Below are 18462 nucleotides of genomic sequence, written 5' to 3'. Positions count from 1 at the left end.
AGACTCCCTGCTTGACTTAAAATGCCTGACACGGCTGTGCTTTCCTCAGCAAAAACAGGATGATGCCGTCAAAAGCACGCCTCTGCTGTCCAGAAAGTCAGCTCTGAGGGCCTAAAAAACAGTAACTGAGAGCCCATCAGTTCAGGGGCCCTTCAGATTTCTAGAGCATTATTTCAGGTTTTCATATAGGCAGAGTGAAAATGCCAAGGAAATCCATCAAGGATCAAGACGGTCCGTGTGATTTGTGCATGCACTTCAAGGCACCAAACAGAGAACACTTGAGCTCAAAAGGAAAGAACAGCAAGGAGCAAAATTTCCTTGGCTTCCTATTATCCCATGTTTTCAACATCTCTCAAGCTTCCTAACAGTCCTTCAGAGTTCTCTGGGAGAAATCAAGACCCACTCCTCGAGAAGCACCACCGTGTTCCCACGCAGCATCACAGTGGGATCCTCCCAGCACTTCCTCCACCCAGCTCTGTCACAAACATCCCTGCACACCGTGCCTGTCATCTCTGGAACGTGCCCTAAGGAACCCTCCAAATACCCGCTCTGGCAGAACCCACATGGGTCAGCCCTGATGAGCAAGGCCTCCTTTCTTTTTAAAGCCCTGGAAGTGATGAGAGGGAACATATGGAGATGTCCTGCTCTCACTGTTGGCATCTAGTGACAGCACCAGAAAGTCAGGAATGTCATCTCAACCCTTCTCATATTAAAGCATGTGCAGATGTTTATTTTGCACACAGACAAACAAGGTATTTCTCTGAATGCTTATTTCAGTTTCTTATTGATAGAATACTGTTTGAAAAACAAAACTAAAAATAAAATACAACACATTCAGGACCCAAGTTCTCAAGCCAGTTATTTAAGGCCCAGAAATTACTTTTTTTAAAAAAAAAAACAAAAAACACCTGACACTTTTATATGGATTTATAGACAATAAACAATAAAAACTAAACTCAGGAGAAAAGTGAAGTGACTTTCCCAGGGCCAAAAAGCGAGTCAGTGCTGTGTTAGAAGTAGGAATTAAAGGGAAAACATCTCCTGTACCCCTTCCCTGCTTAAATTGTGCTAGTGCAAGAGCAGATAAAAGCACATCCATTTTATGTGTATTCTACTCACCAATTTCTCCTTCCACTCCAGGCTTGGGAATGCTGATGGAGGTTCGAGTCTCTGTTTCTAGCCTCTTCTTGGTTTCCCCTTTCTTCCCAATGATGTACCTGGAGGCAGAAAGTGCAAGAGCTTCCCCTCACACAGTGACACTGAGCCACTCTTCCACCACGTGTATCCAGATCCAGACCCTGTGTGCTGGAGGGATGCATACACCCAGATCCATGTGCAGGACCACACCCAGGCACAGAGGTGATTCCCAGGACTTCACATGTGTCCAGCCTGGGACAATGTTGAGCTATGGCTTACAACTGGTTTAAATTCAAATAAGTTGGTAGATCCACCACATCTTGCTACAGTCTCTCCATCAGCTGGGTTATCTCTTTACCCATTATCCCAGCTGAGGAAGAAATAAGGGCTTTTTCTGGTTTTTGCTTTGCTCAAGGTAGTCATTTGCCAGAATACACAATGGACTGCTTTTCCTTCTCTGTATTTCAGAAAAACTATTCAACTAATAAAACTGTCAAAAAAAAATAGATAAAACTTTGAACACTACAGGTTCCTCAGTAAACAAGGGACTGCATTCAATAGCCAATTCCAGTCGTGTGTGCTTTCTCTGAAAGCTTCCACAAACTCCCCCTGCCAGGCTGCTCGCTCCAGTTCTTCCTCCCCCCTTCCTTCTCCCACCCTCCTTGATGCTTTCATGTTCAAGGGGAGAGATGCTCAAAGACTCTCCTGCCAGCCAGCAAGCACCACCTGCTGTCCCTTCCACGGGGACACTGAGGAGTCAAGTGAGGCCCAACCACACTAGAAAAGCTTTGCCAATTTCCCCTCCCCCCACACTCAAACCCAGAGCAGGGAGCACATTCCAGAGATCCAGTGCTCACCCCAGCCTCAGAAAAGAAATATTCCGTGCTCAACTTCTTCCCCAGCTGGTGGCAAATCAAACAAAGCAAAAAACACAGGCTCACTTGTAGAAGGGGCTGGGAGCCTCCACCCGGCACTGGAAGCCTCGCTCAGTCTCCTCCACCACAAAGGCATCGCAGGGCTCGTCCGCACAGTCACCGGGGCCTACCAGGAAAACCACATCAGGCCCTGCACAGCCTCTGAGAAGTTTGGCAGTGCTTTATGGAGGACAACAGTCTCCTCCCAGCCTTCTTTCAAGGTTAAATGAAGGAAGGAATGGGCTCCTCTCTGCTGTGGATAACTGCTTTTTATTTATCACCTCACTACCAGCTCTGGAACACATAATGACTGCTTCTAAATCCGGCCGGCTGTGAGGCACAGGAAGCAGGTAGTTACAGCCCAGGTTTTTTCTCAGCTGGAGTTTGTGCAATTCCCACACAGTGGGAATGCTCTCTTCTGGCAGCCAATTCAGAAATTTAAGGCTGCAGAAGAACACAGATAAAAGGTGAGGATAGCTTTGGTCCGAGGGTTCAAGCCAGGGATTTAGAAACAGCCTCAGAGCCACAGAGGTGCCTTTCTTCCACAGGCCGTTCGGTCGTGCACATATCAAACAGAACATCCTGAAAGAGCCTTCCTATTCCCTTTCCAACAAAAACAGGGATGAATTTGGGTGGAAAGCACCTTGTTAAAGCTTAGTGCAATCCACTGAAAGGCAAGGTGGGAGGAGAAACAGGACACAACTGCCACGTTCCCATCTGAAAAAAAACTGGAGTTTTTCTGTGCCCACAACAAGTCACACACAACTACAGCAAACACACAGGCAGAAACACAAAGCAAAACACACCAGGACATGAAGAATTTTGTCCCCAAAATAGGTGACACCTTCCAAAAGCTGCACTGTAAGAGGCCAGTTTTTAAAGACACAAACATTGCAAGGACAGAGGGTCTTTAGCAAGCAGCTTCCATATCTGCAAATAGTGATGGTGAGGAGCAGAAAGGAACATGGGAAAAACAGATCTACACAGCTATTCTGGTTTTTCCCTTTTCCTTGAGATCTTCCACAGTCAGCAAGCAAACTGAACAGTCAGCAGCACAGTCAGCCAAGCCACTTGGGATAACTGGAACTGCCTCCACTTTGGCCAGCAGGATCATCAGGGACCAACACAAAGCCTTCTTCTCCCTCCTGAATGCCTCAGTCCGCCACATGGGCAGGTCTCTGTGTTCACAAAGATATCAGAGATGACACTGAGAGATCCCTAGGTCCACAGTGTTGATGTTTCCACCTCCTGAGCATCACTCCTTACCTGTACAGAAGTCCTCTTCCTCCTCGTGTGGGAAGGCTTGCTCTTGGATGAGATTTTTCCGGTACACTCGTCCCCCGATCCTTATCAAGGGGGGCCGCAGCACGTCCATCCTGCTCCTCCTCCTACTGCAACAACAAAACAGCTGTGCTAACTCAGGCCAAGGAAAAGCTAATTTCAGTGTCTCCTTGCACACTGGGTTGGGAGGGACCTTAAAGCTCAGCTTGTTCCAATCCAAAGGACACCTTCCACTATCCCAGGTTGCTCGGATGGGGCAGCCACGGCTTCTGTGAGCAACCAGTGCCAGGGCCTCACCACCCTCATAGGAGAACAATTTCTTTCTAATATTCAATCTCAACCTCCCCTCCTTGAGCTAAAGGCTCCTCCATGTAGAGTCTTCAGAAAGGCAATACCTCCTCCAAATTTACCTGTCTCAATCAAAGAGTAATTTTATCAGAAGTCACAAGTACGTAAAGCACAATCGTGTGAAAACAGAAAATTAAAGCAGTGTAAGGTGTGGAACTCTGAAACTTGAGGGTTTCAGCTAAAACTCACTGTAACCTCAGTCAGTGTGACATTTCATTGTTTCTTTGGGCTTTAGCTGGCACTGAGGTAAAAACGTTTAGAGCAGAGAACATTTAATGGTGCTGAAACAAAGAGCCAGCAGTGTTCTGTCAGAGACTTCATGTCTTCAGCACTCGAATTTCTGCGTTCACTGGCAGTGTTAATTTAACATGTCTCAATTTTAAACCACAATGTGTTACTCAGAAAATAGTTTCCACCAAAAAATTCACCTTTGTCACAAGGTTTAACTGTCCAGTGCAACAGAACAGGAAAAAGTTAAGAGCTTGCCTCGGAAGCAATCGGCATTTATTACAGAGTGGCATTGGGTTGAGGTTAATTCTTCTTTCCTCAGTTTGAGCCCCACCTTCTGAAATGACTCACAATCATCTGAACTTACGGACGATTAAAAAACCTTACATTTCGGTATAGGTAATAATTCTTGTAGCTCAAGGGAAGAAGTGCAGAGGTAAAATGGGCACAATGACGGAAAAAGACATGAAAAAGTCAGTCGCTGGGCTTTTGCTTCCACGCAAGATTTTGGGGGGAGGTGTATGCTTTTAACACACTGGTATCACAATTTCTTGACACAGGACTTCTGAAAAGTGAGCAGCGACAGCGGCAAGCACAACGCAGCGAGGTTTGCAGCCTTACAGCAGGATCCGGAGGGGCTGAGGAAAGCTCCGCGGGAACCAACTCCAGGCTACCCGGGGAGGGCGGCACCGGCAGGGCGCCAATTCCCGGGGCGCTGAGGGTACTGCAGCAACGGAACCTCGGAGCTTTACGTTCACATCCCTGAGGGAAAGCGGCAAGAGCAGTGAAACGCTCCCGCTGCCGCCGCTGCCGCCATTTTGTTCCCCCTCCCCTCGCCTCCCCCACCCAGCGTCCCGCCGGAAGTGGCGCGCGCCCGCCCCATCATGCACCGCGAGCGCGGCCACGCGCGCCGCCCGCACCAAGCAGCCGTCCGGGCTCCCGGGTGAAGGAGAGAGGGTTCGGGACGGGACCGGGCAGCGCTGGGAGGAGGCGACGGCGGCGGCGGCGTCCCGGAAGGTGAAGGGCGATGGCATGAACGCGCGGGGAGGGCGGAAGCCGCGGCGGCGCGTGGGCTCCGCACTCACCGGGAAGCGACTCGGAGGGGCCATGGGCGGGAGGGCGGTGGCGGAGGCGTGGCCAGTGATGGGGCGTGGTCATCGGCAACGAGGCGTGGTCTGTGGAGGGGGCGTGGCCTGGGGTGGGGCGGGAGCGCGGGCGGTGGGGCTCCCCCCCGCCATGATGGCGGCTCCTGAGGTGCCTGAGGCGTTGGCTGGAGGTTCCTGTAACAGGCCCAGGCATCGCCCTGACCTGCCGCCTCCTCTCCTCCGTGTTTGTTTAAAATAAACCCCCTGCAGCCACACTTAGGAATCTGTCGGGTCTGCGAGCCCCGGCTGGCATCGTTTCAGCGCAAATCGTCGCACTTCCCTTGCAAGCAGGGTGCTGAGCCCTGAGGGTTTGCTGAGGGAGGTGTTGCTGGGTGTAGCATAGCAAAAATAAAGGTTTGTTTTATGCAGGCATTTTTATTCATGGCCCGTAAGCCCCCAGCCTCCTGTGAGCCGCTGTTTTCTGTGTTACAGTAGCCTTGAGCACTCTTGGGAATCTTACAAGGGAGGGAGGAACAGGACAAAGGGAACGGCTTCCCGCTGACAGAGGTTGGGAAGAAATTATTCCCTGTGAGCCCCTGAGAAGGGGCACAGTGTGTCCACAGAAGCTGTGGCTGCCCCTGGATTCCTGGAAGTGTCCCAGGCCAGGATGGACAGGGCTTGGAGCCACCTGGCATAGTGGAAGGTGTCCCTGCCCATGGCAGGGTGTGGAATAAGATAAGCTTTAAGGCTTTAAAACCCCATTTTCTCCACAAAACGCTCGAGTGCTTCCCAAGGGCGCTGTCTGTGTACTCTACAGAGCCTGCAGAAGTGTACTAAATACGATAACAAATGAATTAAATGGGCAGAATCATTTGGAAGTGCTTATAAGTATTTGGAGGAACAGCAAGTGCTGTCACTGATAAGGGCCAAGTGACACCTTTTTTATATCAGAGAGGGACATGACGAGTTTTAAGTCCCGTGTCGTGACAAACCCAGTACCTCTTAAAAACAAGGCTGAGACAAGAGCATACAAGAGGCAGCTGGAATTGTGCTGCACAGGCAGATGGATCCTCAGGCATCCCCAGTTTAAGTCAAATACAGTGTTTCAAAAGGCAAAAGCATGTCTGGAGTGATGCGGAAAGCAGCTGCTGCAAGTTAGGCACGGCGTGACTCTGTGCAGGATGCGGTGCTGGAACTGGCAGTCCTGCAACCTTCCAGGTTTTATGAGGCAGCAGAGCTCCCGTGTTTGTGCTCCTGGAAACATGGGGGAAGAAAAGGAAAGAAACCCCGCCTTTTATGACCCTGAGGAGCGGGACAAGCGCCAGGGCAGCTAAAGGCTAGTGAATTCAGGCCAGCAACCTGTACCTTGTTATTTTTGTGCACGCTCTGGATTAATTCCCAGGGGAATTCTGAGGGGCTGGAACGGGGGTTACCTTCAGTTTTGGGGTGTGACTGCTCTGTGCCCATCCCCACAGTGGGCACAGGCAGCTCTCCCACACACACAGAGCAGCCTGGACGCTCTGGGGCAGAGGAGGCGACTTCATCCTGCCCCTCACTGCCTTCATCCATCCTCAGAGACGTGTCACCGCTGGCTCTGCACCCTGGGGAACTCCAAGACACCCTTCCTAACTCAGGCTCTGCTCTTTGTCCTCCCAGGTTGGGCCGGGGTACAATGGCAGCCTCCTCCTCGTCCTCCTCGGCCGGTGGAGTCAGTGGCAGCTCCGTGACAGGGTCGGGGTTCAGCGTTTCGGACCTGGCGCCGCCCCGGAAAGCTCTCTTCACTTATCCCAAAGGTGCCGGGGAGATGCTGGAAGGTGATTGCTCCTGCTCTTCTCCTTCCCCGCTCCTCCTCCAAGCTGCTGAACTTCACACCCCACTGGCAAAAGCTGGAGGTAGAAAGGAAGCACCAGGGCTTGGTTGGTCCCGGCTTTCCCACCAGTTGTTCATGAGGAAGTGATTTTTCTGGCAGTCACCTGCTTTTTAGCTCCATGACAACACTTCAGACCAGGAAGCATCTACCTGAAAGGGAACATGACTGTGTTAATTGCTCATTGTTAGCTAATCGTTTGATGTCAGGCAGGGATTACTGCAAGGATAGCTGAGACAGGAGTATTTTTCTTGGCAGAAGTAGTAATTTTCATGGTTTGGGTTGGATTTGACCGGGTTAGTCCAGGAGGCAGCTTGTCTCCCTGCCAGCTTGTGTCTGGGTTTGTCGGGATTGAGGAAGGAGAAGCCCAGCAAGCCCTGGGCGAGGGAGGAAGGGCAGGTCCTCTGGGTGACAGGGTTAAATCATGTCTGCTCCCCTTGAACTTCCCTTGTCACCGTGGGATGGCTGGGAGTGAGGCTGGAGTGTCCCTACGGCAGCACAGGGCAGCTGGGAACTGATGGCTGCGCCGTTGAAGGGTTGTTTTTATTACATATTAGAGCCCATATGCCAGGCTATTGAAGTAATTATGACTAAAGGTTTGCTCACAGAACTTAACGAGCCCTCAAAACAAATTAAAGTAATGAAGCACTTTGTGTTACCAAATAGACAGGCAGCTGTTCCTCCTGACAGCCACTCGGCAGGACAGACAGGGAGCTGGAGGAGAGAATCCAACATTTCGGTTGGAAAAGGCCTCCAAGACCATTGAGTCCATCCTGTGACCGATCCCCACCTTATCAACAGCACCAGAGCACTGAGTGCCACGTCCAGTTGTTCCTTGCACACCTCCAGGGACAGTGACTCCACCACCTACCTGGACAGCCCCTTCCAATATTTTTCCATGAAAAAATTATTGCTGATGTCTTCACGATGCATTTGGGGCAACACCTGTGAGAGGAAGCTCTGAGCATGGTGAAATTCCAGCTCTTCCTGGGGTTCAGCTTTGGATTAGATTTTTCCAGAGTTTTGTCTTTGAAACTGCTCTCTACATTGTGCTGGCACAGAGCTTTAAATGGATTGTCTTTGGGCTGTCCTCTTTTCCAGGAACACAGCAGTTCCTGGGTGACAGGAAGAACCAAACATTGTCCCTGCTGCAGGAAGCTCTAGCTTGGCTTTTCAATTTCTGACACCAAAGGTGATACACCCATTCTTTCATCAGGCAGCTGCCAGTACCTGTGCAGTTTCCTCTTCAGAAATTCACACTGACTGCCTGATTTTTATTGCTACTTTAACTATCTCACTTATTTCTAAATAAACCCATAGGTATTTGGGATTTTTTTAGAAGGAGACAGTATAAACTATGTCAGTGCTTGGTACATGATTAGCCATGTTTTCCAGATTGCTTTATTTCTGAGTCACTTGTGTGATCAATTACTGACTTGGATACACATTATTTGAAACTCTATGTAGGGTTATGGTCTGAGCCCGTGGGAAATCCTAAAGCATTCTAAGGACACAAGCGTCTGAGCCCTGAGGGAATCAGAGACTTCCATAACATTACCTGACTTCTCCTTAGTTTAACTTCTATTTAAAATGGACTAAAATTGCTTCTCAGAGGGGATATAACAAAATTCCACCTAGGATCAGGAACCAGCCAAAGCCCTGTGCAGAGTCACAGGGGCTGCACTCACCACCGGGGAAAGTGTTGGAACAAGGCAAGGGGAACCCACACCTCAAACTGAAAAATAGGAGGTCAGGGGCACTGAAGGCTGCTCAGCCTCAAACTCTGGGATTCAGCCATCTCCTTTTTCTGTTTACAGATGGCTCTGAGAGGTTCCTCTGCGAGTCTGTGTTCAGCTTTCAGGTTGCATCGACGTTAAAGCAAGTGAAGCACGGTAAGCGCTGAGCACCGGCCGCGTGTGGCTCGGGGAGGGCGGTGGGAGCAAAGCCTGAGCTGCTCTCGGGTGCCAGCCACAAGAAAGCAGAGTGAATGCTAAGTCAGGCCACCACTGAGTCCTTTTGCAAGCCCTATGCAAAGCACTGGGAGCCCACAGAGGCTGGGTGGGAACGGGCTGTGCCTCCCGAAGCTTGTTTTTCCATGGCTGTGTGGCAGCGCAAGGTGAGGCCGGAGGAGGAGGTTCTGGGCAGGAAACGCCCACACTCTGATCTCGGCCCAGCGCTGACTGTCTCTCTGGCCTGGGGCAGAGAGACGCTTCATTCCACCTTTGTTTCTCTGCTGAGCCCTTGTGGCCCTGGCAGGGTCAAGTGAGGTTTCCCGAGGCACTCGGGAGGGAGGTGGCCACGCGTGGCGTGGCGTGGCGTGGCGTGACAGGGCTGAGTCCACTCCCTGCCTCCCCAGGGAACAGCCTGACATCCTGTTTGAACCTCTGCTTCCCTGCCAGGCCCTTTGCCCTCACCCAGGTGCCTGTGAACCAGCAATGGGCTTGGCTGCGTCACAGCTTTGGTTCTCACAGAGCCCAGCAGCAGATCCTGTCTGCTGCTTGAGGGTCACATCCTTTCTGGTCCCCGCCTCTTGTCAGCCAGAATGGTACTTCCACCTGTTGTCTCTGAGCGGAGAGGTTTCCTGTCCTACTCCGGTTGTTGGGGCGTGCAGCAGCTTGCAAGGCCCTGATCCTGTATTTCTGCACCAGAAAGCAAAGCTGAGCTCCAGAGCCATTGTTTCCACAGCTCTGCTGTGGCTGTAGCTACCAAGGGCTGCTACACAGCCTGGCACCCCGATAAACACCAGCCTTTGGAACTGTGGAGCACCTCCCTGTTTTCTCCCTGTAAGAATGGTGAAGGGCTTAAAAAAAAAAAAGATTGAGGTCATCAATTTTTGGCTTGTTTGTTTGACAGTTCCCAAAAGGGTGCAGGAGGTGGAGTGAGAACAGTCCCTCTTAAAAGCACCCACTGCTGCAGTCAGCATAAATCACACACAGTTTATGTTGCACCTCTTGCTAGCCCTGGGCCGTCTCTCCAGGAGGCTGCAGTGAGCTTACAGCACTGTTAAGACTTCCAGCAGAGCTGGGAGAAGGGATATTCCCATCTCTGCACCACTGCAGCACATTTAACTGCAAATGTGTGCCCAACACACGACTGGTTATAAATAAACCTGAGAGGAAGATGCTGTCTGGGGACCTTCCTCACATTAGCAGGCTCTGGTTGCAGAGCCTCTCTGCCACACTCATCCAGGTCCTCCTCCAAGGACCTTTGTCAAAGTCACAGTTCCTCCTGCTGCACCCAGCTCTACCGTGGGCTGACCAAGCCCTCTCTGAACGTCTCTGTTCTTCTGCACTATAAATATTTATGCTTTATGAAATGAGCTTCATCCTGTTTTCACCCCCATACACTAATGGGCCTGATGTTCCCCTGTTAGGACTTGAATGTACATGGCACGGGCAGGGATGGGTAAACACACACTGGGGCAGAAAAGCCTGTCCCTGCTTTCTCCTCGCTGTTTGCACAGAGTGGGTTTGGATTCAAATGGGCTCCGTGGGTTTTATTCTGCCCTGCTCCCCACTGACAGCTGGGAATTTGCATGTAATTGAAAGGTTTAATTGCACTGCCATTGCAAACCGCAGTTACCTTTGAACTCCTCACAGATCAACAAGTCGCAAGGATGGAAAAACTTGCCGGTCTGGTGGAAGAGCTGGAGGCAGATGAGTGGAGGTACAAGCCAATAGAGCAGCTCCTGGGATTCACTCCCTCCTCAGGCTGAGCGTGTCTGGATCGCTGCTGTCAGGGAGCAGAAGAAAAACATTCCCTGGCCTGGCTTCAAAACACCCCCCATTTTTCAGATGCTGACAGCTTCATCGGCCAGGATGGGGCTTTGGGTTTTTTTGAGAGTGGGGATCCCCCGTAAAGCTGCCAATAAATGGAAATGAGGGGATTCTGTAGGTCCTTACAGGCTGGCAGGGCTTGGTTTCTGTAACTTGGAAGGCAGGATTAGCTGTACAGCCCTCGGAGAATCTCGTATTGTTTACAGAGGAGGGCACACGGACAGTGTGGCTGCGGGGAGGGCGACCCCGTAACTCGGCCCAGGTTCCCGCTGGAGCGCTGGGTGAGCGGGGAAACCCTCTGGAGCAAACGCCAGAAGCACTCCTCAGCCCCAGCTGTCGTTCTGGGGGACGGACACAAACTGTCCTGGGGTCAGGTGAGGGGCCAAGCGGTGTCACCTCCTCCAGCAGTGCCTCAGCCATTGCCCAAGCTATTCCCTTTTCATCGCCCTTTCTCTGATAGCACTGGTGGGACACTGCTCTGTCTTTAATACCCTGAAACTTTGTTCTCTTTGTTCTGTGTTAGATTTCTGACAATAAAATAATTCTTTCTCTGAAACTCTTTATCTGGTCTGATGAAACAATCAGCTGTTGGGGAGTTACGGAGGTTTAGCAAAGCTCAGAGGCAGATCGACTGTCACGATGGTAGACTGAAGTTCAATGTGAGAGGAACCAAGTGGCTTGACTTAAGTCAGATTTTAATCCTGGTTTAACTCAGCCAGGGGAGAAGACCCTGGCTTAAAACCAACCATTTAAATAATCTTGTTTTTTGGTTGTACTTCACTTCTGTTCTTGGAGGGGAACTGGATTTCCATGTTCTGGCGTAACCGTTTCAACATGTTGATTTTCCATGGATGAGAGCCTTCGCCCCATGGCTCTGTTGGCCAGCAGGGGGTAGGAGCAAGGCACCGTATGCAAGCAGTTATTTGATTTACTGCTCCAGATGCATAATTTTTCCATTTTCAACATCTTACTTACAAGATGATTGTATATTTTACTATTTCAGCCCAGCCACATGTGCATTGAAACTGATTAACTGGGATCCGTTCCCATTTTAGATCACCAGCAATTAGCTAAAACTGAGGGGGGGAAGTTATACAGCCACCTTCTGTGTTTGTTGCTGTTAATAAATCAGTTCCAGTGCCAGGGTCAGCTCTGGGCAATCCAGAGCCCCACGCTGCCGGACCCGCAGGTGAAGCGCAATTCCAGCCCCGTGGAAATTCACCGCGCGGCGCAGGGGCGTTCTCACACAGGGCTGCGGCTCAGCTGAGACTGTCCCATGCTGGCTGCCCCGGCCCCGGCCCCAGCCCGGAAAACCTCCTCCCCAGCCTTGGAGGGCTGCCAGGCCCTGCTCTGCGGGGGCCTCCTGCACAGTCAGCGGCTCCGCGGCCAGGAGCGCTCCAAACGTGACGGCAGGCGGGATTCAAACTCCATCCCAGATGGGAAAGAAGGGAGCGCTTCAGCCCTCTGCTTTTTTGTTTGCTTGGTGGCATCTATTTTTAATCCCGCTTACTCCGGCCACCTAGATCTACCTCGGCCAAACCTGCCAAAAATCCTCACCTCGTATCGTCGTGGGGTTTGGGAATGGAGCGGCAGATTCCCCCCCAAACCCCCTCACTCACACCCGGTCCCTCCCGACTCACTGACCCAGCACAATGGGGCACAGAAAGAGCTTTTCCTTTTCACTGCTCAACTTGGGAAACTTTTCCACCCTGCCAGCCCTCCTGGGATGCCAGGGGCTCGGTGCCTGCAGCTCTGCCCAAGGGATGCAGTGCCCAAGCATTGCCCGGACTTCCCCGTCCAGATCCAAAACACGGCGGGGCTGAGATTTATCCCCCTCGCCCTCCTCCCATTCTTTGTTTTCCAGCAGTTCCTTGTGCTGGGACAGAGCAAGAGCAGGGAACGTCCCCAGCTCTGTGCTGTACATGGTGTGTTTGTATGTGTGCCCAGCACCAAAATAGACACATGTGTGAGAGCCATTGAGAGGAAGTGAAAAGTTCACCCTGTACAGTACTACAAATGCAAAAACATGTTGTTGGCCGTTCCCTCCTCCCGCTCAGTAAACACTTTATGTAAGGCAGGGAGAACTGGAGGCATTCGTATGGGCAAAAACCTTCCACGCTCCCCCTCCTCCAAACCCAGGTTTTCCCTGGCAGCTGGAAAATTCCCAAGCCAACCCAGAATTTGCTTTGCAGATCAGCGGAGCTGTGCCAGCGGTGGGTATTTCTCCTTGGGGGTGTGGAAGCACCGCGTCCCCGTCGCCCCGGGGGTCCCGGGAGCTCGGGGGCCGCTCGGAGCCTGCAGCTGGAGCACAGGGGGGAGGGAGCCCGGCAGCTGCCAGAAAAAAAGTTGATGCGGGGAGGGGAGGGAAAATGAAAAAAAAGAGCCGAACAAAGAGCCTCGTTCAGGGCTGCCGGTTGGTTTTCCTGTGGGTGCTCGCAGCAGAACGTTATGTACCGGCACAAGCCTCGCTCACACCTCCCCTCCCCGGCTCCTCTCGCCGCTGGCCGCGGCCCCATCGCCGGCCACGGCGCCAAGGCACGCGCTCGCCTCGCTGCCCGGGCAGGCCGCCCGCCGGGGAGGGCCTCTCCCAACAGCGAGGATGCAGCAGTGTGGGGCAGCACCCCCAGAAACACCCTCTGCCATCTCTTCCCCCAGAAGCACCCGAGGGGAGATGAGTTTCACGGCCCGCACCCTGCGAACGGCACGGCGCCGACCCCAGCACTCAAGCCGGCGCTCGGCATCTCAGCTGCCAAAACCTGTCCACCGCCCTCCTGGATGCACGTTCCTCGTTCCTCCGCCCGGCTCCTGCAGCTGCTTGTCCCAGGACCGAGAGACGGGCCCGGAAGGTTTGGCTGTGGCACAGACCTGCCCGGCCAGCAGCACGCCGGGACCTGCCACCGCGTCCCACGCAGCCAAAAGCTCACCTGTCGGAGCTGGCCACGGGCTCGGAAGATGCAGGGTCACCCCTCGTGTGCCTGTCACCCCCAGCCACAACCTGGTGGGTGTGAAGGACACCCACCCCACCAGGCACAGTTAAAACCATGGCCTCAGCCCCTCTGTTACTCGGACACAGAGGATCTCACCGGTGTCTGTGCCAAAACAGTGTGTAACTTTACCTAAGAGCAACTTTTTGGGCCACAGAGCTGCTGGGGAAAAAAAAACTCATGAAGCCAAGGACTCCTCCATAGCAGTAGCCCATGGGGCAGGAATTTGCTCCCCACCATAAACGGGGCACAGTTTGCACCCGACGTGAGCCAGGGCACTCGCTGAGCCCCTCAGTACATCTCCACCCTTCCTCCTCCTCCTCTTCCTCCTCCTTCTTCTCAGCCCCTCCCCCTGCAGCCTGGAAAAGCGCTGAGCTCAGCACATCCCGGGCAGGGGCCCAGCCAAGGACCCTCCCCAGTGCCAGCCGCTCCCCCTCCCCGGCTCCTGCTTAACCCTTTGCAAAGCCGGGCTGGAAATCAGAAGGATCAAGTCAATCTCATCACAGACGGCGACAGGCACAGCTGGCTGGGAACAGGCTGTCCAGAAAGCCTCAGTCTCTGTCTGCTCTCCCAGAAAGGACAGCAGGTCAGGGGGAAAGACACGCTGCTCATCCACAGAAACCACGCTGGGTTTACTGCCAGCAGCAGGACCAGGGGAGGGGAAGTGCAGGGATTACCAACACTGTAGCTAAAACTTTACTTTCCAGCCCAAAACCATTCCTGGAGGCCCTGCTGCAGAGGAGTGGCCTGGATCTCAGCCTCTTTTGGGAAGCAGAAAGGGCTGCCAGCCCCACATTGCCTCCCCTCCCAGCTGGATTATTTTATTGTGTGGATCAAAAACTACATTTCCCCATTAAAACTTGCCATCACACCAGAGCTGCTTGCTCCGCTGCCTACCAGGAGATGTTATGGCAAAGAAAGAAAAATATTTATGCTTGGCTCCAGAATTCCAGCTTATTTTTAGCAAGGCGCCTTCCCTGTGGTCCTTTACCTCTTTTTTGTTTATTTGCTGCCTTCCCCCTGTTTTGACACCCCCAAAAGCAGCAGATTCTCATCTATTTTCAGCTTCACCCAGCCGACGTTTGTACCAATGACTTGGTGGCTGCGGGGAGAAATAACCCACCAGGTACATTTTGTGAAAAACAGGATCCCAAGCACCATCCAGCTGAGTGTGCAAATATTGGGGTATATTTTTAACAGCTGGGGCTGGGGGATTGTTCATTTTTCATCCCAAAAAGCCGAGGAGTGGCTCTGCAAGCCGCAGGCGCAAGCCAGGACTTGTTCCCAACTCCCCACACGTCTCCTCTGCTCCCTGGGATGCTTCCCCAGCACGGACTCCCACTCCCAAAATGCGGATGGGTCCGAGCTCTGACCCCTAAAAAGCAGCCAGAGCTGCTGGTGGGGTGCGCAGACCCTCTGCCCCTCTTTGGCTGGGAGGTCGCAGGCGGCGGGTGCGGGACCCTCGCTCCTGCCTGCCCTGCGCTCTGCGCCGTGTTTTTATCGCCGGGCTCTTATCAATCTCGGCTCGGGAAGGACAGGAGCCAAGATAGATCCCGGGCTGGCTTCAGGGTGTGCTCAGCCCCTCCGATAAAGCGGCAGGCAGCGCAGCGGGAGGATAAACAAAGCCCTTTATCTGCAGTTGGGCTCCTTGCGCTCCTCAGGCTCTGCCTTTGGGAAGGTCACGTCCGCGGGGACCGGCGGGGGACGCGCTGCCAGGGCCGGGGGGCTCGCCCGTGTCCCGTCCCGCTTTTAGGGAACACCAGGGGAAGCAGAGGGATGTAACCCCCAGCCTGGCACTGAGCAAAACCCCATCCCAGCCTGTCCGTGCCCTGCCCCGCACCCCTTGGTCATCCACGACTTTCACTCCACCATCCCTTCCCGGTGAAGGAACCGGGACAAGGCCGGCGAACGGGACACCGGCATCGCGGAGAGTGGGCTCCCGCTTTGGTTCGTCCCTGGAGCGGGGCAGCAGGAGCCGGCAGTGCCGGTGCCAGCACGCAAACAGCCCCCGGATCAAGCTCTAATCCTCAGGGAACCCTCACTGGTTTCCCGGCGCAGGGAGGGTGCGGGGACACGGCGGGTGTCCCCTTCCCCACCGGACCGTGACGCGTGTGCCCGAGCGGTGCGCTGGTCCCGGGGGTACGGGGGTGATCCCGGGTGCTGGGGGGGGGTGTCCGGGGGTGCTGTCGGTGCCCGGGGGGTGCGGGGCTCCCCGGAGCCCGGCCCGGCCCTGACGCAACCCCGGGTCCCGTTTGCAGCGCCCGGGGCCGCGGCCTGAGCGGGAGGGGGCGCGGCCCGGGGAGGGGGCGTGGCCTCACCGCTGTCACCGGGCAGGAGAGACGCCGCGGACGTGCCCCGCGCTCCCATTGGCGGACGCGGGGAGAGGGGCGTGGCCCGCCGTGCCGTGCCTATATAAGGGTGGGGCGCGGGTGGTGCGGGCAGAGCAGCGGCGGAGCCGGGGCCGTGCGTGTTCTCCCGTATCCAGATCCATGCCCGGGCTGTGGGAGCGGCTGGCGGGCGGCGAGCGGGGCCGCCTGGAGACCTCCGACTGCGAGTCTCTGGGCAGCGCCTCCGGCTCGGAAGGAGGTGAGTGCGAGTCCCCTCAAGGGCTGGAAGATGGATGAGGGGTCCCCTGGGCGGGAGGAGGTGGCGGTGGTGCTGCGCCAAGCCCCTGTTAACATCCCCAAAACCCGGGATCGGTATCTCCCGCACCCATGGGACCCCCGGCGCTGACCTGCCTCTGTCTCCTCCGCAGATGCCGAGTACGCCGAGGGGGTCTCCCTGCCGGACATGGACCTGGAGCTCCTGCACGACCCCGAGGACGAGCTGCTGTGCGCCAACCTGCTGGACGTGGTGCAGGCCGCGCTGGGCCGGGCCCCGCTGGGCGCCAAGCGCTGCTCCCGGCTCCTGATGCCGGCCCAGCTGCAGGAGCAGGTGCGGACGGAGCTGCTGCGCCTGGCGTGCAGCGAACCCTGCGGGCTGCGCGGGGCTCTCCTGGACCTGTGCGTGGAGCACGGCAAGGCCTGCCACGACGTGGGGCACATCGCCGCCGACCCCGGCGTGGTGCCCACCTTCCAGCTCACCCTGGTGCTCCGGCTGGACTCCCGCCTCTGGCCCAAGATCCAGGGACTCTTCGCCTCGGGGCCGGCCTTCGCGCCGCTGAAGCTGAGCACGGGCTTCAGGGTGATGAAGAAGAAGCTGTACAGCTCCGAGCAGCTGCTCATCGAGGAGTGCTGATGGGCCGGGCCGGAGGAGCCACTTCCCAAGTGCTTTGGAAGAGCCGGGCAGAGCGTGGCGGCCCCTGGCAGCCGCTGTAGTTTAGGTTAGGCTGGAGTAGGGCTGTAGGTGGAAGTAGTTCGGGCAGGCCGAGGTCCCCGCGGGGACCTGCCCGTGCCGGGATGTCCCTGGCGTGGAGCAGCCGGGAGCCGGGAGCGGAGGTCGCTTCACGCCGTCGATGATTGCGGGATGATCCCGGCGACCGCGCTCCCGGAGGCGGCAGCGGGGCTGCTGGAGGGGTGCTGGTCTCCTGATGGCAGATCAATCATGGGTTTTTTTTTTTTTTTTTGTAAACCAGGATTGTAATCAATGGGGTCTCAGTGGGAGGGGGCGTCTGGATGAAAGGCAAAGCCCAGCGCCGGCTGCCGGGGTCTGGAATTGTGTCCTTGATCACGAGAGTGGTGGGAGAGGGGCGTCGGAGGGGCCGGAGGGCAGGACCCCTGGCCCTGCCACGCTGGGGGCACTTCGTTGGTTACAGTTTTACACTCACTTGATGTTCAAGTGCGAGAATTCCTATGCAATCGTGTCGGGTGGGTTTTTTTTACTTTTCTAATAAAACTTTGTCTTGATTGATGATAACCCGCCGTCTCCCTGTTGTCACCTCTGCTCGGGGGAGGGGGATGATGCAACCACTGCTTTGAGAATTCCCTGCTGGGCACCCTCGGGAAGCCTTTCCCTGGCAGGGCAGCCCCGGCGGTGGGAGCTGGATGTTTTTTGGGAATGGGGGGGAATCCCATTGCGCCCACTCCTAATGGGAGCCACGGGGCTGTGACTCAGGGGGGCTGAGTCAGGATCCCCCGAGCCAGCCCCGGGCTCGCTCATGGCCAGCGAGGAGCCCCCAACACCCAGCCAGGGTGGGGAATTTGGGCAGAAACCCAGGAGAACGGGCTCGAAGTGGGACCGAGCAGGAGGAGGGTCACAGCTGCTGGGGGGGGAAGCACACCCCAGCCCCAAACACACTCTGCGACGCTGAGGCCAATTACCCAAACCTGTAATTAGAAGCCTGGGGGAAGAGGCTTTCACTCAAGGATAATTGAGCTGCTTGGCAAACGAGGAGCCCGTGGAAGGTGTGGGGGGATAAAACCAGCCTGAAAAACCATTTCCATTCACATGCGAGCTTGCTCTGGCTCGGCCTTGGGTTGTTTGATTTCTTTATTATTATTATAATTTTTTAATACCCCTGTGGACAGACAAACAGTGACTTTTTGATGAGAATTTTCACCACAAAAAACCTTGCTTTCTGACACAAATGACCCATAACTGGAGTGTTGGGAGCAGAGACTGCTCCCTGGTGTAAATACCAGCTTGGAGCAGTCAGGGCAACAAGCAGTGCTGGAGATTCACCTTTACACACACACATTGTGCACAGAGGAGGGATTTCCCCTCAAATTTTGGGGTCTGGAGCGTTTCTCAAAGGATCACATGCTACAGCACCCCCCTTTCACATGAGGGGCATCCCCTGTGGGGTCATCCAGCACAAACCCATCCCTGGAAGGACTGAGAGGGGTGGAAAGGGAGCTCCAAAACCCGAGTTCCTTGGCCAGGGTGGCAGCGACGCGTTGATCC

General features: G+C 54.7%; 3 protein-coding genes and 1 long non-coding RNA gene across 8 annotated transcripts in view; 3 read left to right on the top strand and 1 right to left on the bottom strand.

Annotated features, from left to right (window-relative positions):
• ASCC1 (activating signal cointegrator 1 complex subunit 1) overlaps positions 1-5038 on the bottom strand; it is a 34947-nt gene extending 29909 nt beyond the window's left edge. Inside the window, exons 1-4 of one of the 4 annotated variants that reach the window (XM_014261661.2) lie at positions 4994-5038; positions 3318-3442; positions 2079-2178; positions 1120-1217 (exon numbers count right to left, since the gene is read on the bottom strand). In XM_014261661.2, coding sequence (XP_014117136.2) covers positions 1120-1217; positions 2079-2178; positions 3318-3426 — 307 coding nt within the window. In that variant the 5' untranslated portion in view covers positions 3427-3442; positions 4994-5038. Of the gene's footprint in view, positions 1-1119; positions 1218-2078; positions 2179-3317; positions 3443-4529; positions 4671-4828; positions 4908-4993 lie in introns of those variants that run through there. The other 3 variants (XM_014261660.2, XM_088059459.1, XM_088059458.1) reach the window with 3 other exon arrangements.
• Positions 4793-11192, top strand: ANAPC16 (anaphase promoting complex subunit 16). Of its 2 annotated transcripts, none has more exons than XM_088059460.1 (4): positions 4793-4851; positions 6650-6807; positions 8678-8752; positions 10460-11192. In XM_088059460.1, exons 1-4 carry the CDS (start codon positions 4793-4795, stop codon positions 10573-10575), a joined length of 408 nt encoding a protein of 135 aa, XP_087915586.1. In that variant the 3' UTR covers positions 10576-11192. The 2 variants fall into 2 exon arrangements, with proteins under 2 accessions (XP_087915586.1, XP_005533163.1); XM_005533106.2 differs by having other exon boundaries at positions 4795-4925.
• Positions 11193-12720: 1528 nt separating this feature from the next.
• On the top strand, positions 12721-14559 carry LOC106628731 (uncharacterized). The gene is made up of 2 exons (XR_001332167.2): positions 12721-12849; positions 13292-14559. It is a non-coding gene; the product is annotated as an uncharacterized LOC106628731 (long non-coding RNA).
• Positions 14560-16068: 1509 nt separating this feature from the next.
• DDIT4 (DNA damage inducible transcript 4) lies at positions 16069-17475 on the top strand. The gene is made up of 2 exons (XM_005533121.3): positions 16069-16206; positions 16376-17475. Exons 1-2 carry the CDS (start codon positions 16110-16112, stop codon positions 16855-16857), a joined length of 579 nt encoding a protein of 192 aa, XP_005533178.1. The 5' UTR covers positions 16069-16109; the 3' UTR covers positions 16858-17475.
• The last annotated feature ends 987 nt before the right edge of the window (positions 17476-18462 follow it).

The sequence above is a fragment of the Pseudopodoces humilis genome, chromosome 9 (assembly GCF_049639895.1).
Source record: "Pseudopodoces humilis isolate 2021_Gansu_Grassland_sample_001 chromosome 9, ASM4963989v1, whole genome shotgun sequence".
In the NCBI taxonomy this organism is placed as follows: Eukaryota; Metazoa; Chordata; class Aves; order Passeriformes; family Paridae; genus Pseudopodoces; species Pseudopodoces humilis.
Note: the sequence above shows the minus strand (reverse complement) of the source record. Positions and strands in the feature narration are given on the sequence as shown.

Coding starts and splice junctions, on each gene's coding strand:
- ANAPC16 (XM_088059460.1), top strand. CDS start 4,793: ATGCACCGCGAGCGCGGCCACGCGCGCCGCCCGCACCAAGCAGCCGTC. Junction 6,808..8,677: donor TGCCGGGGAGATGCTGGAAG/GTGATTGCTCCT, acceptor TTCTGTTTACAG/ATGGCTCTGAGAGGTTCCTC. Junction 8,753..10,459: donor GTTAAAGCAAGTGAAGCACG/GTAAGCGCTGAG, acceptor AACTCCTCACAG/ATCAACAAGTCGCAAGGATG.
- DDIT4 (XM_005533121.3), top strand. CDS start 16,110: ATGCCCGGGCTGTGGGAGCGGCTGGCGGGCGGCGAGCGGGGCCGCCTG. Junction 16,207..16,375: donor CGCCTCCGGCTCGGAAGGAG/GTGAGTGCGAGT, acceptor TCTCCTCCGCAG/ATGCCGAGTACGCCGAGGGG.